Here is a 26,127-nt window from a genome sequence, read left to right on the forward strand (position 1 = left end):
TGACTTCACATAGACCAGTGATCTTACCTAGGTGAAGCATTAATTTTTCATGCATTTGTTACTCAAGAAAATAAACATACAACCACTTAAAATACAGCATTCACGCTGTCACTGGTTTGTGGTATCAGGTAAGGAAAAAACGATGCTCCTGTCCCTAGAATTTTCCATGTAGATGTCAGTATCCTAATGCCTACAGACTTCCTGTTAATTCTGTTATCAGCATCTCCCACCTAAAAACATATACTATATTATGTTCTGGGTCCCTGAAATTTCATTACCACATACAGTGTTCTAATTTTTACTTTTTCTCAAGTTTAATGTAGACATACAAGAAAACATCAAGCAATGTTTATTGTGCAATTCCAATCATTATTTGCAGAATCTTGGTTTAGAGTCAGTCTTTATAGCCATTTCAACTGCTTGGTTTAAACAAAAAGCAACAATCTGGTTATCTACCTATAAATTTCATGGTATTTCTTCATGGTATTTCATGAAGTACTAAAAGCACTGATGATTTGTATTATAATTTTTAAAATATTTAAAACCTACACAGATTTCATAGATCATTCCTTTTATAAAATAACCAAAATAATTTGATTATCTGGAAAAAAAAATTCTTGAAACAGAGCCCTTTCCAGGTATCTTCAATCTCTGTAAAACTCCAAACCCCAATCGGAGTAGATGATGAAATAAGGATTTCTCAGTTGCCCAAGACTGTCTGAAATTTAAGGTTGAGAAATGGACTGGCGTTTTTCATGTTTCCTGTGAATTCAGAGCTTACAGGTGGCATCAGAACTCAAATCTCTGGGATGGCTTTACATGGCTTTCACTTTGATTTGTTTCATTTTCATTTGCTTCTTTTCCAACTTCTTTTGCTCACGCCTCAATGCAGCCTCCTAGAGAAAGAAGGGGTAATAAATAGAAAGAGAAAGGGAGTGGGGATGAGAGAATTCAAATTAAGCTCGAAACATATGTTAAAAAAAATCCAAATTAGAATACTGCCTATAGTACTATTCAAAAACTTAGGCTTGCACCATAACATTCTAGAAGATAGTTATAAAAATAATTGCCAATATCTACATTAGTGAATGAAAATTAAATCAACTTCAAATGAAGCAAAGGTAAACTAAAATCTCAGTTTTGAAAGAAACTACTATAATTAACCAGCCTTTGTTATTCTGGTTTGATTTTTTTCTGTACCCAGGAAACACTTAGCCTGATGTTCACCATACCATTCATGATGGGATTATATCATAAATGTATAACTGCCAGAAGATACATTCTACTTCAGTTCAATAAATTTTAAGAATCTTGTTCCATCAGGTTTTTCACTGCAAATTTCTTCTTATTAGCACAGACACCATACCTGCATATAATACTTAAATTCATAATGCTCTATTTGAGACATTATCATATTTATCAAATGTGATAAAAATTATCAAATTTATCATATTTTTATTTAGGAATTAGGAAGTTACACAGAAGAGTAAGAAGGTTCAGGTTATTATTACGTGGACTGAGAGAAGCCTTAGAAGTCAAGTCAAAGTTTGACTTCACTGTTGGCCAGTAGTGGTCACACCTGATTAAAGTTTATTTCAGCTACAATCTCAAATTTCTTATTTTTAGGGTACTGGGGTAAAAATGTGCTCAGAAATATACTCCTCAACTGGTATAGGATGGAGAAAATAGGGAAGAAAAGAAGCGCAAAGCATATATAGTTCTTCATAGTGCAACAAATTAGGTTTCAAAGGGTGATTTGTAAATTCCTGGTTTGGGAACTACTGACTGTCTTAGGTTTTTTCTTTATTGTTTTTGAGATAGGGTCTTGCTCTGTCACCCAGGCTGGAGTGCAGTGGCACAATCTTGGGTCATTGCAGCCTCTGCCTTCCAGGTTCAAGCCATTCTCCTGCCTTAGCCTCCCGAGTAGCTGGGATTACAGGCACGTGCCACCACACCCAGTTAATTTTTGTATTTTTAGCAGAGATGGGGTTTCACCATGTTGGCCAGGCTGGTCTCAAACTCCTGACCTCAGGCAATTCACCCACTATGGCCTCCCAACGTGCTGGGATTACAGGCGTGAGCCAATGTGCCCGGCCAGGTGTTTCTTTTTTTTGTTTGTTTGTTTTTTTTGAGACAGAATTCTTGCTCTGTTGCCAGGGATAACTCTCCTGCCTCAGCCTCCAGAGTAGGTGGGATTATAAGTGTGTGCCACCATGCCCAGCTAATTTTTGTATTCTTAGTAGAGATGGGGTTTCACCATATTGGCCAGGCAGGTGTTGAACTTCTGACCTCAAGTGATCTACCTGCCTCGGCCTCCCAAAGTGTTAGGATTATAGGCACGAGCCACCGCACCCGGCCTGTCTTAGGTTTCTTTTCTATTTTTTTTTTGAGGTGGAGTTTCACTCTTGTTCCCCAGGCTGGAGTGCAATGGTGCAATCCCGACTCACTGCAACCTCTGCCTCCCAGGTTCAATCCCAATGTCCTCTTCCCACTGTCCCAACCCCTACCTTCATCACATTCACTCTTTTCCCAGCACTACCTATCCCTATCTCCCATATTACATATTACACACGTGTAAAACTAATGATACACAGAATACAATATCATGTATAAGAAATATTGGCTGGGCGCAGTGGCTGAGGCTGGTGGGCCACTTGAGAGGTCAGGAGTTCGAGACCAGCCTGGCTAATGTGGTGAAACCTCGCCTACACTTTGGGAGGCTGAGGTGGGTGGATTACTTGAGAGATCAGGAGTTCGAGATCAGCCTGGCCAATGTGGTGAAACCTCATCTCTACTAAAAATACAAAAATTAGCCGGGTGTGGTGGCAGGCACCTGTAATCCCAGCTACTTGGGAGGCTGAGGCACGAGAATCACTTGAACCTAGGAGGTGGAGATTGCAGTGAGCCAAGATTGTGCCACTGCATTCCAGCCTGGGCAACAGAGTGAGTTTGTCTCAAAAAAAAAGATAAATATACTTATGCTAGCACATTTAAGAGATATTTATGTTAAGTCATACACATGAAAAATGTTCAACTTCAATAATAATTCAAAAAATAGCTGGGAGTAGTGGCTCACGCCTGTAATCCCAGCACTTTGGGAGGCTGAGGTGGGTGGATCACCTGAGGTCAGGAGTTCGAGACCAGCCTGACCAACATGGTGAAACCCCATCTCTACTAAAAAATACAAAAATTAGCCGGGCATGGTGGCAGGTGCCTGTAATCCCAGCTGCGGCAGGAGAATCGCTTGAACCCAGGAGGCAGAGGTTGCAGTGAGCTGAGATCACACCATTGCACTCTGCCTGGGCAACACAGCAAGAGTATGTCTCAAAAAAAAAAAAAAAAAAAAAAAAAAGTGGGATACCATTTCCCCACTACCAGAAGAAGGAAAAAAAAAAAAAAGACCTGGCACGGTGGCTCACGCCTGTAATCCCAGCACTTTGGGAGGCTGAGGCAGGCGGATCATGAGGTCAAGAGATCGAAACCATTCTGACCCACATGGTGAAACCCCATCTCTACTAAAAATACTAAAATTAGCTGAGCATGGTGGCATGTGCCTGTAGTCCTAGCTACTAGGGAGACTGAGGCAGAAGAATCGCTTGAACCCGGGAGGCGGAGGCTGCAGCGAGCTGAGATCGCGCCACTGCACTCCAGCCTGGTGAAAGAGCGAGACTCTGTCTCAAAAAAAAAAAAAAATTAATAACTAGTTTTTGAAAAGATGTGAGTGAAGAGGAGCTCTCTGGCTGGGAACAGTGGCTCACACCTGCATTCCCAGCATATTGGGAGGCCGAAACGGGAGGATGGCTTGAGCCCAGGAGTTCGAAGCTGCAGTGAGCTACGATTTTGCCACTGTATTCTAGCTTGGGCAACAGAGCGAGACCCTGTCTCAAAAATAAAAATAAAAACAAATTAAAAGAAAAAAAGGAGCTTTCATATCACATACTGGTAGAGGGGGTTGGGTGGGTTGTTCTATTGAGTTCACCAGATCTTTTTACAAGGTACCCAGACCAGATACTATAAAGTGGTAGTTCAAAAAAATTAAATGATTTACATCTACAAGAAGCTTACAATCTGACTCAGGTTAAGTTTCAGGCCCCCTCTTCCTTTAACTCATTATAGTTTCAAACCTTAGAAAGAAATGTAGAACTTCCTTTTTCATAGAAAAATGAAAGGCATTACTTATTAATGATTCCTATGTAGATTCTTCACATGTACATAAAAAGCCATATTTATTTATAAAGAAGACTGCATAAACACAGAGCTACATTTTCGGGGGAAAAATATCTATCATTAAACCAAGCCAAATAAAACAAAAAAAAATGATAAAAGGGGTAAGATGATGATGACAGGCCTGCAGTATCCTGGGCAGTTCACTCAACAGCATTAATGACACTGCTGTCAAATGCAGGCCTGCACAGCAGCTCACATTTTCTTGGACACGTGACCCCTTTGCTCCTGAGAATATTCTTCAATTATCTCAAGATTATTCTTATTAAAATTCACATCTTCCAGAACTTTGTCCTCTCCCTCTTTTTTTTTTTTTGAGACGGGGTCTCCCTCTGTCACCCAGGCTGGAGTGCAGTGGCTCGATCCCTGCTCACTGCAACCTCTGCCTCTCGGGTTCAAGCAATTCTCCTGCCTCAGCCTCCTGAGTAGCTGGGATTACAGGCACGCGCCACCATGCCCAGCTAATTTTTTTTTGTTTTTAGTAGAGATGGGGTTTCAGCATGTTGGTCAGGCTGGTCTCCAACTCCTGACCTTGTGATCCTCCCGCCCCGGCCTCCTGAAGTGCTGGGATTACAGGCATGAGCCACCATGCCCTGCCTGTCCTCTCCCTCTTTTTTTTTGGCTGCCCAGGCTAGAGGGCAGTGGCGTGATCATAGCTCACTGCAGCCTCAATCTCCCAGGTTCAAGTAATCCTTCCACCTCAGTCTCCCAAGTAGTTGGGACTACAGGTATGCACCACTATGCACAGCTAATTTTTTTTTTTTTTTTTTTTTTTTTTTTACCAGTAGAGACAAGGTCTCATGATGTTGCCCAGGCTTGTTTTGAACTCCTGGACTCAAGCAATCTGCTTGCCTTAGCCTCCCAAAGTGCTGGGATTACAAGTGTGAGCCACTGCGCCTGGCTTTTGTTCTCTTTTTTGACCAGCATTTACAAAGTCTAAAATTTTAGAGCTGAGTGGCGCACACCTACAGTCCCAGCTACTTGGGAGGCTGAGGCAGGAGAATGGCTTGAACCCGGGAGGTGGAGACTGCACTGAGCCAATACTGCACCCTTGCACTCCAGCCTGGGTGACAGAGCGAGAATCCATCTAAAAAAAAAAAAAAAAAAAAAAAAATTTAGAGCTGGACTATGGCTTATTTCAGAAACACATCAGATCATACCGAGCTTTCAAATATAACATACTACACCCAAAAAGCTTTTGAGTTTGAGATTCTAGTTAGGTAAAAAACAGAAAACAAAAATACAAACAAAAATATTGGAAATCTCTAATTCTATAATCAGATTTTAAATTTTACATAACAAGTTTATTTAGATAATAGGGCGCATGTGCTGCCTTCTATTAAAATTTCTAAGTTCTTTCTACCAAAGTGTTTGGCTTGAAAACTGATAATGGAATTTTCAAAATGAAATTGTGCTGGGGGAACAAGATAATACTGATAATTTTTCACGTTCACAGACTCAGTGTGGCACGGCTTGAACAGGAAGGATTATTTATTCTTCTTTATAGTGTTATCAATTGACATAATGTCCCAAATGTTGAGAAAATGCTAAACTTTTAGCCTACAAAGATTACCCTAACAACCAACAGAACACAAGCAGTCATCCTTACAAATCGTAGTTTTACCCCAGTGATAAGACAAGTTTGTCTAACCTCCAGCCTGCGCTGTTTCTCAGGATCTTCCTCATTCATGATTCGCTCCTTCTCTGCTCTTTTTTTCTCCTCCCGCCGAGACTGTGCTGCTTCCTGTCTTTGTACATGTGTCAGTTTCAAGAAGTTCTCTTCTACTCGGGCACGGTTCTTATCTGCTTTTTGTTTGCCCTTCCCCAAGAAACAAAGTATTTCATAAGAAATCCACTTTTAGTCAACAGTAGCAAAATCCCATTTAGCACTCTTTCATAAAACTACTCCCATTTGGCACTTCTAAATCAACTAGCAAAAATTCAGTCACTGAAATCATTGATAGCTGCCGTCCCCCTTGAGAAGAAACAAAAAAAGGTGCCAATTTATATAACATAGGCATTGGGTCTTACTTCTCTGTTGAGTCGGAACTTTTTGGCTTTATCAATAGAATAAATCACCATGTTCATCAGGGGTAGCAGTGCCTCCATATCCTTTGGGTAAGTGTTACCTGAGCCAGGCACTGGAAAACAAAGCCATTTTTCCTACTGAGTTAATGGTAGCATTAATATTTCCAGGTCACCCAACTCTCTCTCTCTTTTTTTTTTATCTTAACAGACTCATTTCTCTAAGTTTGTTAGGCAGTTAAAATGCAGCAGAAAACATAAATTAAAATATATAATAGGTAATTTCTTCTTGAAGAAATCTGGAAATCAGTAAGCAAGCATAGGCTTATAGTTTTGAAGTAGTTTTAAAGCTATCATTTAGGAGGAAACAATACTCTCCTTAAGGTCATCTCAGAGAAGACTAAGAACCCAGAAAGGACCCAGAATACTTACCATTAAATGTAAACAACAGTGTCCTCTTAGTGTCAGGTAGCTTTAAAGGCTGACCTTCTCTGTCATAAAAGAAAAGGCAATTAAGAAGGAATACAAGAAAGATGTTTTCCATGTACACAAGTCACCCAATACACTTAGATGAACAGATACCTGCACATAATCAGCACAGTATTTGGCTTGGCATACCCAAGACAAATATAATGAAGGAGCTTTACAGGTCATCTGGTCCACTTGTCTATCTGATGGATGCATTCTCAAGTGATCTTTATCTTATACTTGAACACCTCCAGTGATGTTCCCTCCAGGCAAGGGTATATTCCATCTCACCTGGGGAGCCAGAAATGAGCCTATATTTAAGTATGAGGCCCATATTTTAGATACATTTTTGCTTATTTTGATGGATTTTTATGTTTTATTTCCAACTCCTATCTTCCTATAACAAGGCATCTTATTATCTTATTTTTGAGTTAGGCTCAGAATAAATTTAGGGATAATCTACTATAGCATATATAATTTAGTTCTGTCATTGAAGATTCCTTTGTAATCTCTGCCTATATGAATCCTTTGACTATCAATTGCCCTCCATCTCATATTTAAAAGGCATGATGAATGCTACAATGTGAAACACTGTCCTCAGTGCCATCGAGTTGAGCAAGACAAGGATGATGTAGCACTATCTAGAGGCATAAGGAACTGAGTAATCTTAGTACACAACTAAAATCCAGATTGGCTTGAATTGTGCTCAACTCCACAGCCTATCAGAGGGTAGTCTTTAACTAAAAATTTAGTCAGAACCAGTTTCAAACCGAGCATAAAGGTAAGTAAGCAAGCTCTCCTGAGACAGGCTGCGAATTCAAAGAACAAATCTAAGTCCTGAATATGTACTCCTGAACAGTATTACTATAAAGCTAGAAACCCTATGGACATTGTGGATACAATCACCTAACTATTCAAAGAGGGAAGCCAGAAAAGGCCATAAATTACAAAACACACAGATTTGCAATCTGACATAAGTCAAACATCACACACAAATTATTATCATAAAAAAAAGAACCTATGGACTGGGGCATGGTGGCTCATGCTTCTAATTCCAGCACTTTGGGAGGCCAAGGCAGGTGGGTCACGAGGTCAGGAGTTCGAGACCTGCCTGACCAACATGGTGAAACACCATCTCTACTAAAAATACAAAAATTAGCTGAGCGTGGTGGTGCATGCCTGTAATCCCAGCTACTCAGGAGGCTGAGACAGGAGAATTGCTTGAACCCGGGAGGCAGAGGTTGCAGTGAACCAAGATTGCGCCACCGCACTCCAGCCTAGGCAACAGAGCGAGACAACGTCTCAAAACAAAAAAACAAAAAAAAAAACCCACTGCATTTTATTAGTACCGGCCATTCTGTAAGATTCCCAAACATCTCACTGAGTCAGTAGCGCAAACATGCAGGGACACACACAAACTGGGATAGGGGAGGCTCATTTCTCTCCCATAAGTTTACAATGACCTCTCATGATGCATGCAGTCAAAGCAAAGGAAAATGTGGAGGCCTGTCACCAACTTCCTTCACACATTTGGTAAGGGATATTGCAGAAGCACCTTACAGGTGTTTCAACACAGAAAGCTAGTGAGGAAAATTAATTTCAACAATTTTATCTTATACGTACTCTTGCATAATTTTTGGACCAGAGAACTGGTCTGAAAAATGAACGGATTCAATCTTGTCAGCATAGTGTGTAAGAAAGTGAACCATCTGAAAAAAAGAAAATAATATTTTTTAAAAGCAAGGTTTAATGAATTTCCCTTTTTTTCATAAAGATATTCACTCTTTGAGACTGGGTGCAGCGGCTCACACCAGTAATCCCTGCACTTTGGGAGGCAGGTGGTTCACTTGAGGCAAGGAGTTTGAGAATTTGAGATCAGCCTGGCCAACACAGTGAAACCCCGTCTCTACTAAAAATACAAACAAAAAAATTAGCCGGGCATGGTGGTAGGTGCCTGTAACCCCAGCTATCCAAGAGGCTGAGGCACAACAAGCGTTTGAACCTGGGAGGTGGAGGTTGTCGTGAGCAGAGACCACACCACTGTACTCCAGTCTGGGCGACAGAGCAACACTCTGTCTCAAAAAAAAAAAAAGAAATTCACCCTTCAATCCTTACTTTTGTACAATGTCATTCGTTAAGACCAAAGCGTGTTCATTGCTTTTTATTTATTTTTTGTGACAAGGTCTTGCTCTCTTGCCCAGGCTGGAGTGCAGTGGCACAATCATAGCTTACCATAGCCTTAATCTCCTGGGCTCAAGTGATCTTCCTGCCTCAGCCTCCTGAGTAGCTGGGACTAAAGGAACACACCACCACACCTGGCTAATTTTTTTATTGTAGAGACAGGGTCTCGCTATGTTGCCCAGGCTAGTCCTGAATTCCTGGACTCAAGTGATTCTCCTGCCTCTGCCACCCAAAGTGTTGAGATTACAAGTGTGAACCACAGCGTGCGGACAAGACTAAAGCTTTTTAAAAATTAAATTTCAATAAGATAGGGAATCTCTTTAGAATTAAAGTAGTACTCCAGGCTGGGTGCAGTGGCTCATGCCTGTAATCCAAGCGCTTTGGGAGGCCAAGGTGGGTGGATCACTTGAGGCCAGGAATTCCAGACCAGCCTGGCCAACACAGCGAAACCCCATCTCTACTAAGAAAAAAAAAAAAAAAAAAAGTAGTACTCCTTTTTAGTCATACCAATGATTAAGATTCTTATTGAGCAGCTAAAAATATTTCTCAAAATAATGGTCGAAACAAGAATGAAAGCATAAAGATAACACCTAAAATAATTTCAGGGATCCTTTATAAACATGTCACCTTGAACTTACATTTATAACCATCTCTGAGTTATCCTGTATTCTTATGATATTAAGATCTGTTACCATTACACAACCAATAGAAAGAAATGGCTCTCTCAGCCAGGCACGATGGTGGGCTCTTGCTGAGGCAGGAGGAACACTTGAGCCCAGAAGTTTGATGCTGCAGTGAGTTCTATCACACACATGAATAGCCACTGCACTCCAGCCTGGGCAACATCTCAAGACCCCATCTTTTTAAAAACAAAGGAGGAGGGCTCTCTACATATCCCTCTTCTCCCACACAAACTGGAGCTCAAAAAAAAAAAGACTAAATGACATGACGAAAAAGATTAGAAGCTATATTCCTTTTTCAAAACAACCTGAAAGTCATTAGCAATCCCAGGAACAATTTGCTCTTGATTTAGAGAACTTCTTGACTAATCAAATTGTCCTTTTGACAAGCTAATTTATTGCTTAAAGAAGGTATTTTAATATTTGTGTGGGAAAGGAATATAAAACTAGTACATTGCCATAAAATGATGAACTTGTACAATGAGACTTTTAGGGAGAGTGTCCTGTAAATGCCAAGGCCTGGCAAATGTATGTCTTCTGTCCCATTTACCTTTGTATCCATCATTCCGTCTGTGACTTCTCCCATCTCTGACAGGATAGCCAAAGAGTCCGGCAGTCCATACTTTGCTCCAGACTTAGGTTTATCACTACAAAACTCACTCTAGAGGAAGAAGTAATTGAAAGTAAGATATGACCTTTTATTATGCAATGAAGCTGAATTATGTGTGTGCTAAGGAGACACAGTTCTATGTATATTTGAGTTGGAGCAACCTGACATACCAAATCCTGCATCTCTTTCTGTAGTCGCACCAAGGCTTTTCGTGTGCCAACAGCAAATACGTAGGTATCCATGTCTTCATCATTCATGGTTACTTTTATTTGCTTTAAAAAAAATGTAAAAAACAACAAAATTCACCTGTTAGGTTCTGTGATAGGCAGATTTCTAAATGACCCTTAAGATTCCCTCCCCGCTGGTGCATATACTCTCCCTTTAAGTGACTGGGATTTGCAAATATGATGGAACATTACCCCCATAATCAGGCTGTTTTATGGCAGAAGGTTCCTAATCAGCTGACTGTGAATTAATCAAAAGGGACATTATCTTGGGTGTATCCAACCTAATCAAGCAAGTCCTTAAAAGGGACTACAGCCCTTCTTGAAGAAGAAAGTCAAAATATGAAAGGGCTTATGGGAAGTTTGGCGGTAGGGGACATATGGTAAAGACTTAAGGGTGGCCTTTAGGAACTGAGTGGTTCCCAGTCGACAGCTAGCAAGAAAATAGGGACTACAGTAGCTCGTGCCTTTAAGCCTAGCTACCTGGGAGGCTGAGGCATGACTGTTTGATGCCAGGAGTTTGAGACCAGACCCGATCTCTAAAACAGAAAAAGGCCAGGCATGGTGGCTCACACCTGTAATCCTAGCACTTTGGGAGGCAAAAGGAGGAAGACTGCTTGAACCCAGGAGTTCAAGTCCAGCCTAGGCAACATAATGGGACTCCATCTGTACAAAAAAAAAAGAAAGAAAAATTAGCCAGGCATTGTGGTGCATGCCTGTAGTCCCAGCTACTCAAGAGGCTGAAGCAGGAGGATCAATTGAGCCCCAGAAGGTGGAGGCTGTAGTAAGTGATGATCGTGCACTCCATGCTAGGTGACAGAGCAAGACCCTGTCTCAAAAAAATTAAAAAAAAAAAAAAAAAAAGGAAAAGAAAACAGGAACCTACACCCACAAGGAACTGAATTCTGCCAACAAGCCAAATCTGAATTCTGCCAACAACCCAAATGATGTTAAGAGGACCCTAAGCTTCAGAGAACTCTAACCTGAATGACATCTTGATTTCAGCCTGTTAAAACCCTAGAGGACCCACTCAATACATGCTGCACTTCTGACTTGCAGAAACTGTAACATAATAAATGAGTGTTGTTTTAAGCTGCTACATTTGGGTAATTTGCTATGTAGTAATAGAACACGAATACACTCAATACTTCACACAGGAGCACTCAAGTCCAAAAATAAAAAATAAACAAAACCTAAATGGAATAATGTGGAATAAACTGAAATATATTTGGTTTTTATCCCAGGTTTCAGGCACAGAGCTCCTAAAGCCCTTTGAATTTCCTGAATAACAAGAGTATCTTTTGTTACTTATACTGAGCCCCTTTTAATCACACCTGAGTTTATTCTAATGGGGTGACTTAACATAGACCCTAGTTAGCCTCAGGATGGTGCTGATAACCAGAAAAACCAAGTGCTTAGAGGGTAGAGACCTTCAGCCTTGCCCTTACCTCCGAGAAAGAGAGGGAGGATGAAATTGAGTTCTACAAAAACTCTTGAACAAGATTTAGAGAGCTTCCAAGCTGGTGAACACATCAACCTGCTGGGAGGGTGGTGTACTCAGGGAGGGCATGAAAGCTCCGAACGACTCCCAACCCTGTTTCTTCCTATGTCTTTCTTTCATTTGGCTATTCCTGAGTTTTATCCCTTATAATAAACTGGTAAATATAAGTGTCTTTTCAAGTTCTATGAGCCATTCTAACAAATTATTGGTTGAGAGGGGAGGTCATAGGAACCCCTGATTAATAGTTGGTCAGAAGTCGAGATGGTAGTATGGGTAACCTGGGACATTCGACTGCATTTGAAGTGGGGCAGTCTTGTGGGGCTGAGCCCTTTAATCTGTAGGATTTGAAGCTAACTCCAGGTAGATAGTGTCAGAACTGAATTGAGGCTGGGCACAGTGGCTCATGCCTGTAATCCCAGCACTTTGGGAGGCCAAGGCGGGCAGATCACGAGGTCAGGAGATCGAGACCATCCTGGCCAACATGGTGAAACCCCATCTCTACTAAAATACAAAAAATTGGCCAAGAGTGGTGGCGGGCACCTGTAGTCCCAGCTACTCGGGAGGCTGAGGCAGGAGAATTACTTGAACCCAGGAGGCAGAGATTGCAGTGAGCCGAGATTGCGCCACTGCACTCCAGCCTGGCAACAGAGCAAGACTCCGTCTCAAAAAAAAAAAAAAAAAAGAAACAATGAAGAAGGAATGTGGTATTTGTGACAAAGGACACAATTTGCAGATAAACATACTGATTTAATAAAGGAAAGAAGATACACCAAACATAAGGTCCTCAGATCATGACTGGAGCTTATTCGGCCAGAAATGTATTATTTGAAGCAAAACATATTTGAGAAGAAACCCAGCTATCTGCCAAAGATAAAAACATATACAAGGAGCCAAGTTACCTATAAGGGCCATTACCTGTCACAATTGCTTTGCCCTCTATTGTCAAGGCTAACTCCATCGATCTATGTGGTGGCAGAGTATCACCTCTTTCCCACCAAAAGGCCCATGAAGGCCCCCTGACAATTGCACAGAGTGGAAGATGATGCTCTGTCCAAGGAGAAAAAGGGTCCATTTTTTGTCAAGGGACATAAATTGCCAGAAACTCCAAACACAATCCAGGCAGAAATGGAAAAAGCTCTAGGAAATAATTCAGTCTGGGGCAGGCGTGATGGCTCATGTCTATAATCTCAGCACTTTGGGAGGCCAGAGTGGGCGGATCACTTGAGGTCAGGAGTTCGAGACCAGCCTGGCCAACATGGTGAAACCCCAACTCTACTAAAAATACAAAAATTAGCCAGGCGTGGTGGTAGGCGTCTGTAATCTCAGCTACTTGGGAGGCTGAGGCAGGAGAACTGCTTGAATACGGGAGGCAGAGGTTGCAGTGAGCCAACATCATGCCATTGCACTCCAGCCTGAGCAACAGAGTGAGACTCCATCAAAAAAAAAAGAAAACAAAACAAATAATTCAGTCTGTACATAGAAAACCAGCGGGAAGAATACATACCACTTGATCACTCACTGGCCTCATCATCCGGGCCAGGACATTCAGTAAGTCTTGTCTCTTGAGGAACTGAAAAAAATGAGAGAAGCAAGTAAATCCAACTGCAACTCCTACTTAATATAAAAAAAGGGCCTTGGAGGAGAATCAAATGCTTCATCAAATATACTTTACAACACATTTGCCAGTTAGTATAAATATCACTTTTAGACCTCATTTTAAGTCAAACATGAAGAGATAAGATGCTGAATTGGGGGGCTGGGAATCACAGCTGGACAAAATTAAGGGAAGATATATATCATACAAGAAGTTTCCTACTTACCCTCAGCTGGATAAGCATGCCCTCACAGCACACTCGACCAGAACACCACAGGTTATAGATGTGCTCATTCTCCTGGTTCAACTTTCCTGTGCTTGTGGCTTCTTTGTTAGTTCCATCATCCCCTAGGGGTAAAACCACTTAATGTGACTCAACAGAAAATGTCGAGGTTGGGCCGGGGGTGGTGGCTCATGCCTGTAATCTCAGCACTTTGGGAGGCTGAGGTGGGTGGATCACGAGGTCAGGAGTTCGAGACCAGCCTGGCCAGCATGGTGAAACCCCATCTCTACTAAAAAAAAAAAAAAAAGAAAAAAAATAATAAAAAATTAGCCGGGCATGGTGGCGCATACCTGTAGTCCCAGCTACTCAGGAGGCTGAGGCAGGAGAATAGCTTGAACCCGGCAGGCGGAGGTTGCAGTGAGCCAAAATCGCACCATTGTACTCCAGCCTGTATGACAGAGCAAGACTCCGTCTCAAAAAAAAAAAAAAAAAAAGGAAACAAGGCCGAATACCTCACATTCCTCTACCATGACCACAAAATGATCATAGCTTCAGAGTAGCAATACTTTGCTGTCTTATAGAACTCTGTTTGGACAGGGACTAAAATAGATTAGCACTGTTCCTTTTACTTTTAAAACTATTGTCTATATAAGAAGAAATATGGATTCTAAGCACATGCTTGTCAGTTTAATGATGATCAGCTTGGAGTATGTCTCTCAGAGTACATACAAAATGGGAAAAAAATCAGTTGAAATATCTCTGTCAAAAGTTAAAAAAAAAAACCTCCTATGGAGTGACTAAAAAATACCATTAATACAAACTACTCAACAATTCCTCACTATGTCTCCTATGAATTAACTTTATTTTCCAATGCAAAGTAACTGGGTCTTACTAATGGTATTAAGAGTTGTATTTTAAATCTAGAAAAAAGCTCAAATTCCAATACTTTCTCTCTTCATTTAATTCATTAAGTACACAAAAGAAATTGCTCAACCTCACAAGGGAAAATACACTGGTACACCAAATGAAAACAAGCAAGGGGAAGTAGAAGGAGCCAAAGCTGCTTATTTTATTTTATTTTATTTTCGAATTTCCTGGTCAAAACATACTCTGAAATACTACGGTATAGTGGAGACAGGGTGGACTTTGCAAACAGGTAGATAAGTTCTGATATCTTGGTTGTAATTTAATAGCTTAGATAAGTTTTAACATTTCTGCCCTTCAGTTTCCTCCTTAGGAAAACAGCAACTATAGCCAACTGACAGTGTTGTTACAAAAAGTAAATAAGAAACACTGTATGCAAAGTATCTAGCATAATATATAAACACTACTGTGTTGCAGAGCAGGTGGATACATGCTTACTATTAAAGAGAAATAAGGTGCTAAATGCCAAATAGATGAATGTAAGGTTAGTCCACCTCATTCCCTACATTGCACAACTACAGAGCTTCCTTCAAGTCCTTCAGTGTATATTTCAGCAGTGGATCCAAAACTCACGTGTCCAGATTCTAAGGGAATTTTGAGGGACTTTCAATTTCTAAAAGATGACTTGAGAGCATTTATCAAGCTACCTAAAATGTCAAACTTTCTTGGTTTCCATCAGAATTTTATCAACTTGTTTTGAAAACATTGATTACATTCTACTAATCAGAAGCTGTTTAGCAATTTTACTGCTGACTCATGAAAGATGAGAAAATTATTAAATACAATATATTCTTCTTTTTAGAAACAGGGTCTCATTCTGTCACGCAGGCTGGAGTGCAGGAGCATGATCCTGTATCACTGCAGCCTCAAACTCCTGAGCTCAATTCTCCCACCTCATCCTCCCAAGTAGTTGGGACCACAGAAGCACACCACTGTGACTGGCCAATTTATATTTTATTTTATTTGTAGAGACAAGGTCTCACTATGTTGCCCAGACTGGTCTTAAACTCCTGGCCCCAAATAATCCTCCCACCTTGGCCTCCCAAAGCACTGGAATTATACATGTGAGCCACCGCACCCGGCCAAAAAACAGGATCCTCGAGGCTGGATGCAGTAGCTCACGTCTGTAATCCCAGCAATTTGGGAGGCCAAGGCAGGCAGATTGCTTGAGCCCAGCAGTTCGAGACCAGCCTGCGCAATATGATGAAACTCGTCTCTACAAAAAAAATACAAAAATTAGCTGGGTGTGGTAGCATGTGCCTGTAGTCCTGTCTACTCAGAAGGCTAAGATGGAAGGATCTCTCGAACCTGGGAGGTCAAGGCTGCAGTGAACTGTAATCACACCACTGCACACAAGCCTGGGTAACAGAGTGAGACCTTGCCTCAAAAAAAAAAAAATAAAAAGGCAGGGTGCGGTGGCTCACGCCTGTAATCCCTGCACTCTGGGAGGCCGACGTGGGTAGACCATGAGGTCAAGAGATTGAGAACATCCTGGCCAACATGGTGAAACCTTGACTCTACTAAAAATGCAAAAATGAGCAGGGCATGGTGGCGCACGCCTGTAGTCCCAGCTACTTGGGAGGCTGAGGCAGGAGAATCGCTTGAACCCAGGAGATGGAGGTTGCAGTGAGCCGAGATCGTGCCACTGCACTCCAGCCTGGTGACAGAGTGAGACTCCATCTCAAAAATAGTAATAATAATAAAATAAAATTAAATTAAATTAAAAATAAAAAAAAAGAAGAGCAGAGGGAATCCTTGAGAGAAAAAACAATGCACCCTCTTTGGTATTCCATGAAAGCAGTTAGATGCTTATACTGAGGGGAATACATCATCCTTATGAGATTGTTTTTAAGCAAGAAGCTGGGCTGACATTGACCTCACTTACCCACTAAAGTAAAGTTGCTCTCCAAAAGCTCCCTATGAGTGTTAAACCAGGCCTGTGCAAGGCGACTGTTTTTATTCTTCCCAATGATGTAATTCATGATATAAGCAAGCAGACCAGTCACCATCAAAATTTCTAGATAATAACTCTCCCAGCTGTTCTGGAGGTGTGCAGGAACCTAAAAAAGCAAAATCATTCCATTAAATGTTGGCTGAGACTGAAGAATGAAATCTACTTCATGGGAGGAAGAATGAGAAAATCCATAAACAGAAGGGATACTTCAGATATCTGTCATTGAATAAGGTTATACTTTGAAAAACAGGTCCCTTTTACTTTTTTGGGCTAGCTTTATAAAAGATTCTTTAAGGAAATACAAGGACAATCAAATGGGATGAAAAGCTGGAAAGCCCTTTGTATTACACTTGGTCCTTAATCCCCCAAATAAATTCAATGTACTGTACATCACCAAGGAATAAATTTTACTTATTCCTTGATAAGTAGTAAAACTAGAAGCGCTAGAATGATGAATAGGGGTTGCTTCTGTAGGTGTTGATTTTTTTTTTTTTTTTTTGAGACGGAGAGATGTTGATTTTTATCAGAAAAATTGATGTCAAGCTCTTTCTCAGCTCCCACTATTGCATTAAAACCAGCTATACATCATTAATTTTATTTCTGGGATTGATGACAAGATATTTTGTTGTTTAGTTGGGAATTCAGAATCCTGGATACCTACATCAACAATCGTTATTGGGTCTTTATTTTTGCTAGAAGAAGTATCTGGTTTGTCTTCATAACCTTCAAATTCTTCATCATCATATGGTTCACTCTCAGTATCTCCCTCCTACAAAAATGAGGCATCATCTGTTTTCCTCTACAAATGTCACCAGCAGCTGTGTCTCATTTTGTTGGCAACATTTGTTGGGGAAAACAGAACGTGTAAGCAGCAAGCACAGAAAACAGATGTTACATGTTTTTAACAGAATGATTGGGTACAAATTTCAACTTAAAATGAAAAAGTTCTGGAGACCTAATGTGCAGCATGGTGACTACAGTTAATAATAATGTATTATAGACTTGAAATCTGCTAAGAGAATAGATTGTTAAGTATTCTCACCACACACACACACACACACACACACACACACACACAGAGGCAACTATGTTAATTAGCTTGATTGTGGTAAGCACTTCACATTGTATGTATACGTATACCAAAACACTATGTTGTGCACCTTAAATATATACAATTTTTGTCAGTTACACCTCAATAAAGCTGGGGGGCATCCAAAACACCAAAATGATGAGTCCCCATGCTTTTCATGGCAAAGTTCTTTCTTTCTTTCTTTCTTTTTTTTTGGAGACAAGGTCTTGCTCTATCACCCAGGCTGAAGTGCAGTGGCTCAATCTCAGCTCACTGCAACCTCCAGGTTCAAGCCTTCCAGGTTCAAGCGATTCTCCTGGCTCAGCCTCCCAAGTAGCTGGCATTACAGGAGCGCACCACCACGCCCAGCTAATTTTTGTATCTTTAGTAGAGACAGGGTTTCACCATGTTGGCCAGGCTGGTCTCAAACTCCTGACCTCAGGTGATCTGCCTGCCTTGGCCTCCCAAAGTGCTGGGATTATAGGCATGAGCCACGGCGCCCAGCCAATTGCAAAGTTCTAAATAAATTCTCACCCACAAACAGTATCTATTCTCTAACCCCTCCTCCAGTTAGGGTTTCAATAGAAGAACACAATTCATTCTGTTAATGTAAAAGGTGGAAACTTACCACAAAACATTTAGAAGAGCTCTACCTAGTGAATGAAAATGAAGACTCCAGACAGTAAAGGTCTCCCGAGCCTGAGGATTAATTTTAATGTTTGGGAAAGGTGCTAGTTACAAATTTTTCCAAGAAATTAATAAAAAGAGCCTCACCTGGGTATCTGCATCTTCAAAATCTCCTTCTTGGTTTTCATCCTGCCCTTCCAACTCCACAGTGGTCTCATCTTCATCATCTTCAGTGATTATGACCCGTTGAGGAGATTCAGTAACAGAGTCTTCCATGACATCCTCAAATTCAGCGAAGTCATTATCATCATACTCTACTATGTCCTCCTCATCCTCAAAATCATCAAACTTGGCTTCAGAGACACTCCCAAACACCAGAAGGACAACACAGAAAGTGTGGAAGGCTTTCATTGCACCTTGAGAAAAAAAGCTTAAAAAAAAAAGAGAACCCCAAAATGGATTGCCATTCTATACATACTGATCAGATTTTATAAACAGTAAAAATCTATAAACCTCTCCTGCTTTTCTCTTATTCGGTACTATTAGATTCAGATCAATTATATAAAGAACAATGAAGTAAGGTCAAGAGGCTTGGGTTCTAGTCTGGATCCTGGCACTAGATATCTGTAAAATCTTCAACAAGTCATCAAGTCATTTATTTAATTTCTTTTTTTTTGAGACGGAGTTTTGTTCTTGTCGCCCAGGCTGGAGCACAATGGTGTGATCTTGGCTCACTGCAACCTCTGCCTCCTGGGTTCAAGCAATTGTCCTGCCTCAGCCTCCCGAGTAGCTGGGATTACAGGCACGTGCCACCACGCCCGGCTAATTTTTGTATTTTTAGTAGAGATGGGGTTTCGCCATGTTGGCCAGGCTGGTTGTGAACTCCTGACCTCAGGGTGATCCACCTGCCTCGGCCTCCCAAAGTGTTGGGATTACAGGTGTGAGCCACTGCGCCCAACCCAAGTCATTTAATTTCTTTAGGTTGAGTTTTCTAAAACTCTGTCCATTTACATAGAGTATTCAATAAGCATTTTTTGAGGGCCTATTAAAAAGCTTTCTATAGAAAATGAGAAGGAGGTAAAAATGAAGGAATAAGATGTAGCTATTTATCTGTTAGTGGTAACAAGAATAATCCATGAATAAAAAAGCCATTCACCCTTAGATTGATTTGTGTTCATGCATAAACATAATTATCATAAAAGCAAACACTTAAATCACTATGTGCTAGACACTGTTCCAAAGACTTTACAAAAAGCAACTAATTTAATCCTCATAACAACCCTCTAAGGAAAGCTACAATATTAACATCCCCATTTCACTAATAAGGAAAATGGGGCAGAAAGATGCTAAGTAGTACAACTACCAAGTGACAAAGAGCTGTGATTTAATCCCAGAGTTTTGCCTCCAGAATCCATGCTATGAACCACTTCTCAGGCTGCTTCTCAAATGTAGGTAGGTGGCTGTGCTTTCGTAGTACTTGCTTAGAAGCAGTAATTTTTTGCTAACCAATTGTTCCTAGTGTGTATGATGGAATTCAATACATCATCATTTTATAGCTTTTTGAAGAACATTCAGTTTTCTAATATGTGAAAAAAGCTTCTGCATTAACAAATATAATGATATCATATCTGTGACAAAATATGTGTCAAATTATATGAAAACACGGATGACAATGCAGCCATTTTACCAAATAGGTAAGGCTTTACAAAAAAAAAGTGGGGAGACCATTTGAACTGAAATTTGAAAAGTATATTTCAACCATCAAACCCATTTAGGCTGTATTTCCGGTCCTGTCCCTCATCTAAACACCAGCCCTATGTCATAACTCACTGTAACCTTGAAGACATATGTTTTGATGCCCTACAAACTTTTCGTGTATCTAATAAGATAGTAAATATTTTAGGCTTTATGGGGTACATACTGGTCTCTGCTGCATATTGTTCTTTTTTAAAAAAAACTTTAAAACAATATAAAGACCATTCTTACTTCACAGGCCTCCCCTCAGGCTGACCCAATCCCTGCCTATAGTCATCTCAAAATCATCAGGTATCTGAATTTCTCTATTTGTATATTAATATCAATCACATTTTTCCAGTCTTGCTTGTTGAAAAGAACAAGATATCTAATGTTTTGCCTTCTTTTTCCTTTGAAATCTATCAGCCATAAATCCTGGTGTTTCCTTCTTTGATTCCTACAGCCACTACAATCCAAGTCACCCCCACCTGATGAAGAGCCACCATATTATTCTAAATGGTATCGTCTTAATGCTCTCCCCACTCCCTACTTTTCCTCCCTAAAAACCACCAGCATCTTTCTAAAACATAACTTTTGTTACATATAAAGATTCAATAATCATCAAAGGCTAACCAATTATTGCAAAGTAATATAAAAACTCCTTTGGCATTCACTGCTTTTCACAATGATCCTACTGCAATTAAATGTACCTTCACTAAGCATACCGCCACTGTAGGTACTATGCCAAGATAAAGCACAATTCCTGAATTGAACATAAATTTGCACAGGAATTCAGCTTCAAGGACATGTGCTACAATATTATTTATGATGGTGAAATTTGGTTAAACTCTTTGGTTAAACTATGGATGTATCAAAAACCAAAGCTACTGTTGTCCATTAAAAATTGTTACACAGGGTAGTGGCTCTCCCCTGTAATCCCAGCACTGTGGGAGACTGGGGTGAGTGGACTGCTTCAGCCCAAGAGTTGGAGACCAGCCTTGGCAACATGGCGAAAACCCACCTCTCCAAACAAAATAGAAAAATTAGCTGGGTTTGGTGGCATGTGCCTGTAGTCCCAGCTACTCGGGAGACTGAGGTGAGAAAATCGCTTGAGCTCACAAGGCCGAGGCTGCAGTGAACTGTGATCATGCTAATGCATTCCAGCCTGGGTGACAGTGAAACGTGCCTCAAAACAAAACACAAATAAAAGAAAAGCCTCCAAGTAATTAAAAAAAAAATTGTTACACAGCCTGGGCAACATAGTGAGACTTCCTCTCTACAAAAAAGCTTTTAGCCAAGTTTCACGCTCATTCCTGTAATCCCAGCAGTTTGGGAGGACAAGGTAGGCAGATCACTAGAGGTCAGGAGTTTGAGACCAGCCTGGCCAACATGGTAAAACCCTGTCTCTACTAAAAATATTTAAAAAATTAGCCAGCGTGTGGTGTGACTTATAATCCCAGCTACTTGGGAGGCTGAAGTATGAGAATCACTTGAACCTGGGAGGCAGAGGTTGCTGTGAGCTGAGATTGCACCACTGCACTCTAGCCTGGGTGACACAGGGAGACTCTGTCTCAAAAAAAAAAAAAAAAAAAAAAAAAAAAAATTAGCCAAGTCTGGTGGTGTGCACCTGTAGTCCAGCTATTCTGGTGGCTGAGGTGGGAGAATCACCTGAGCCCAGGAGGTTGAGGCTTCAGTGAGCCATGACCACGCCACTGCACTACAGCCTGGGCAACAGAGCGAGGCTGTCTAAAAGAAAAAAAAAAAAATGTTACAAATGAAGTCGAAACCCAGATCATTTTAGAAGCAAATGCACATAAAGAAAAAGGTTTGGCTGTGTGCGATGGCTCACACCTGTAATCCCAGCACTTTGGGAGGCCAAGGTGGGCAGATCACCTGAGGTCACGAGTTTGAGGCCAGAATGACCAACATGGTGAAACCTCATCTCTGCTAAAAATACAAAAATTAGCCGGGCGTGGTGACAAGCACCTGTAATCCCAGCTACTTGGGAGGCTGAGGCAGGAGGATTGCTTGAATCTGGAGGTGGAGGTTGCAGTGAGCCGAGACAGTGCCATTGCAGTCCAGCCTGGGCAACAAGAGTGAAACTCCATCTCAAAAAAAAAAAAAAAGAAAAAACAAAAGAAAAGAAAAAGAAAACAAAAAAGTTTAACAGGGATGTCCAATTTTTTGGTTTCCCTGAGCCACACTGGAAGAAGAATAATTGTCTTGGGCCACACATAAAACACACCAACACTAATGATAGCCAATAAGCTAAAAAATATCTCATAATGTTTTAAGAAAGTTTACGAATTTGTGTTAGGCCACATTCAAAGCTGTCCTGGGTCACATGCGGCCTGCAGGCCATGGGTTGGACAAGCTTGGTTTAGAAAAACATACATTTACATACAAATATTAGTTAGCTTGTATGGTAGAATTCTGGGTATTTTGTCCTTATTTTTCTTCATTTTTTTTTTTTTGAGGCAGAGTCTCACTCTGTAGCCCAGGTTGGAGTGTAGTGGCGTGATCTCGGGTCACTGCAACCTCTGCCTCCTGGGTTCAAGCGATTCTTCTGTCTCAGCCTCCTGAGTAGATGGGATTATAGGTGCCCACCATCATGCCTGGCTAATTTTTTTGTAGTTTAAGTATAGATGAGGTTTCACCATGTTGGCCAGGTTGATCTCGAACTCCTGACCTCAGGTGATCCGCCTGCCTCGGCCTCCCAAAGTGCTGGGATTACAGGCATTTACAGGCATGAGCCACCGTGCCCGGCCTAATTTTTTTTTTTTTTCTGTAGTGTACTTTTGTCACTCGAGAAGAGGCATTGCAGACTGAGGAACAGGTTTGGCATGGAGGCCTGAAATAGCATATTTTAGGAGCCTGGTATGATAGGGCATTGGGTTTGTAGACTCAAGTGGGAGAAAGGAGGCTGGAAAGGCCCTCAGGGGCCAGGTCATGATGAAATCATTACTGGCAACTGCAGGGAAGTGGTAAGGATGGAAGCCATAATGCAAGGAGTTGAGTATTAATGGAGGTGAGAGTATGGCAAAGGGAAATATGTACTACTCTTTCAACGTGCTCTGGAACGCAGAATATTCTAAATCTCATTTATAGCACTGAAACTTCTTAAAGAAATCAGTTTAATATCAAAGGTTATTGTCCAATGCCTTGCAATCCATGGATGCTCAAGAAATTAAATGCTCTTAAAGGCTGGGCGCAGTGGCTCACACCTGTAATCCCAGCAGTTTGGGAGGCCAATATGAGCAGATCACCGGAGGTCAGGGGTTCGAGACCAGCCTGGCCAACAAGGTGAAATCCCGTCTCGACTAAAAATACCAAAAAATTAGCCAGGCATGGTGGCACACACCTGTAATCCCAGCTACTTGGGAGGCTGAGGCAGGAAAATTGCTTAAACTTGGGAGGCGGAGATTGCAGTGAGCCAAGATCATGCCACTGCACTCCAGCCTGGGTGACAGAGCAACACTCTGTCTCCAAAAAAAAAAAAAAAAAGAAAGAAAGAAAGAAAGAAAGAAATTAAATGTTCTTAGAATTAAAGTTCATACAATTTGAAAGGTACAAATGATTTTGAGAAATGCCATAAAGGATAGGCCAACAGTACAGTAGGGCCTATCCACGGGTTCCACATCTGGAAGAACGATTAAAAAAATACAATTAAATTAGGTATTATAAGTAATCTAGAGATAATCATATAGAGTGTGTATATATATATATATAAGTATATGGTAGGAGGTGCATAGGTTATATGTAAATACTACACCATTTTATATAAGGGACTTGAGTATCCATGGATTTTGGTATTCTCAAGGGGTCCTGGAACCAATCCCCCATAGATATCAAGGGAGGACTAAACATCCTTTCTATACAAGTCGATCCTTCAGGTTAGTATCAAGGGACATTCTATGGGAAAGCATGCCACCTTGTCAATGCCAGCCTCAAAGAGGTTTGGGATATGTCTCTAAACATCCCTAGCTTCCTTTAACCATCTTTAGTTACTAATGAGTGTTTTTAAACTCTGGAATGTATATTTTCCACTTCCACTAGTCCTAAGGTTCTTCAGTCCTCTAAATTACTACCTGTTAAAGTTTCTCTTCTAGTTTTTCTAGGCTTTCCCTCTAGTTCTCATGTTGTGATATTTGGTCAAAAGTGGAAGAAATATAGAAAAAGAACACATACTTTGGTGAAATTAGACTTGGTTTAAAATGTCAGCTCTAGGCCAGGCGTGGTGATCCACGTCTGTAATCCCAGCACTTTGGGAGGCCGAGGTGGGTGGATCATTTGAGGTCAGGAGTTCGAGACCAGCTTGGCCAAAATAGTGAAACCCCACCTCTGCTAAAAATACAAAAATTAGCCAGGCATGGTGGCAGGCACCTGTAATCCCAGCTACTCGGGACCCTGAGGCAGGAGAACCGCTTGAACCCGAGAGATGGAGGTTATAGTGAGCCAAGATTGTGCCACTGCACTCCAGCCTGGGCAACAGGGTAAGACTCTGTCTCAAAAAAAAAAAATAATAATAATAATAAAATAAAATGTCAGCTCTACCATTTACCAGCAATATGACCTTAGCCTAATTACTTAAAATTCCCTGTTCTCCACATACAAAAAAGGGATACCATTTGCTACTTGCCTCTTAGGGCTGCAGTGGGTATTACGGGATATATGCACAAGTTTTTTTTTTTTTTTTTTTTTGAGACGGAGTCTCGCTCTGTCGCCCAGGCTGGAGTGCAGTGGCACGATCTCGGCTCACTGCAAGCTCCGCCTCCCCGGTTCACGCCATTCTTCTGCCTCAGCCTCCCAAGTAGCTGGGACTACAGGCGCTTGCCACCACGCCGGGCTAATTTTTTGTATTTTTAGTAGAGACGGGGTTTCACTGTGTTAGACAGGATGGTCTCGATCTCCTGACCTCGTGATCCGCCCGCCTCGGCCTCCCAAACTGCTGGGATTACAGGCGTGGGCCACCGCGCCCAGCCTCCTTTTCAAATCCTACTCTTAAAACTTTTTTTTCAAATAGAAGCAACTAAAAGTTAACACCGGAACTGTCAACTCGATTAACAGCCTGCCAAAGATCTGATCATTTCAAATTGAATTTCCAATTAGAATATTCACACCATAGAAACACTTCTGAGATAACTCAGCACTATAATGGAGATCCTTCAAGGTTATTTAGGTTACAATCATCCAAGCCATTTTTACCTTGGCTTCCCCTCTTAGAAGTCTCCGCTGCACCTGTCAACTCAGTTCTCAAATGCACAAGTCCTTGCCAGGCCACCCAGCCTCTATGACTCCTGAAGCAAGCAACACAGGACCAAGGAAAATTCACATAAGCACTAACAAGTCCGGTTTGATTATTTTCTGCAAGCTCATCCAATAGTTCCTCAGCGACTGGGTCCAGATTTGAGGAAAGAGGACTGAGTGAGGCCATCATTCTTTGTTGTCATTTTAGATTAGGCCTTTCTGACAACGGCCAAAACGAGTATTCTGGAAATCATGCAGACTTTCCTCTGTATCTTTATATGTGTTGGATACAAACACGTTTCATTTTAGAAACCTCCAAAAGAGACTGGCCACAGAGCCTTTTGCTTCTATTAAACCCCCTTGCCTAGTTTCTCCCCACCCAAGAGAATCAATACATCCTAATGTCATCCTGCGGCACACACTGTACATTTCCTCTAATTCTGCCCTTCTGGCTATCATTTGCTCACAGCTCCGTGGGAAAGTTGCCCCAAACCATTACAATTATCTCAACCGGACCGGGCTACAGGCCAAGCAACTCGGAGTCACCGCTCGGCCTGGCCCGGCCCCGCCGACGAGCGCGTCCTGGCCCGCTCCTTACCTGTGGCCGAAGCCGAAACCCGGCCCAGCGCCCTGCGTCCGATACCCCTGCCCCGCCTGCCTCTCGGCCTGGCCGCCGCCTCCGCGATCGCAGCGGTTTTACTGCCCCAGATGCCTCTAGGACGCAGCCAGAATCATAGCTCAGTCACGCCGCGCCTCTCTTCACGTAGCCTCCGCCGTCCGTTACGTAGAATGCGAGCGGCTCGTCAGCGCCTGCGCGCAGCCTGCGGGGCGGGATGCAACCC

At 41.5% G+C, this 26,127-nt stretch overlaps 1 protein-coding gene across 1 annotated transcript; it reads right to left on the minus strand.

The window, feature by feature from the left end:
* Positions 1-295: 295 nt before the first annotated feature.
* CCDC47 (coiled-coil domain containing 47) lies at positions 296-26,111 on the minus strand. Its single transcript, XM_002827699.5, has 13 exons — positions 25,884-26,111; positions 18,452-18,734; positions 17,270-17,377; positions 16,540-16,714; positions 13,734-13,855; positions 13,418-13,483; positions 10,359-10,460; positions 10,129-10,239; positions 8,341-8,426; positions 6,682-6,740; positions 6,256-6,365; positions 5,876-6,043; positions 296-896 (listed from the first exon to the last, which is right to left on the minus strand). The coding sequence occupies exons 2-13, from the start codon at positions 18,713-18,715 to the stop codon at positions 816-818; spliced, it is 1,452 nt and encodes a 483-aa protein (XP_002827745.1). The 5' UTR covers positions 18,716-18,734; positions 25,884-26,111; the 3' UTR covers positions 296-815.
* Positions 26,112-26,127: the final 16 nt, after the last annotated feature.

The sequence above is a fragment of the Pongo abelii genome, chromosome 19, assembly GCF_028885655.2.
Source record: "Pongo abelii isolate AG06213 chromosome 19, NHGRI_mPonAbe1-v2.0_pri, whole genome shotgun sequence".
NCBI lineage: Eukaryota > Metazoa > Chordata > Mammalia > Primates > Hominidae > Pongo > Pongo abelii.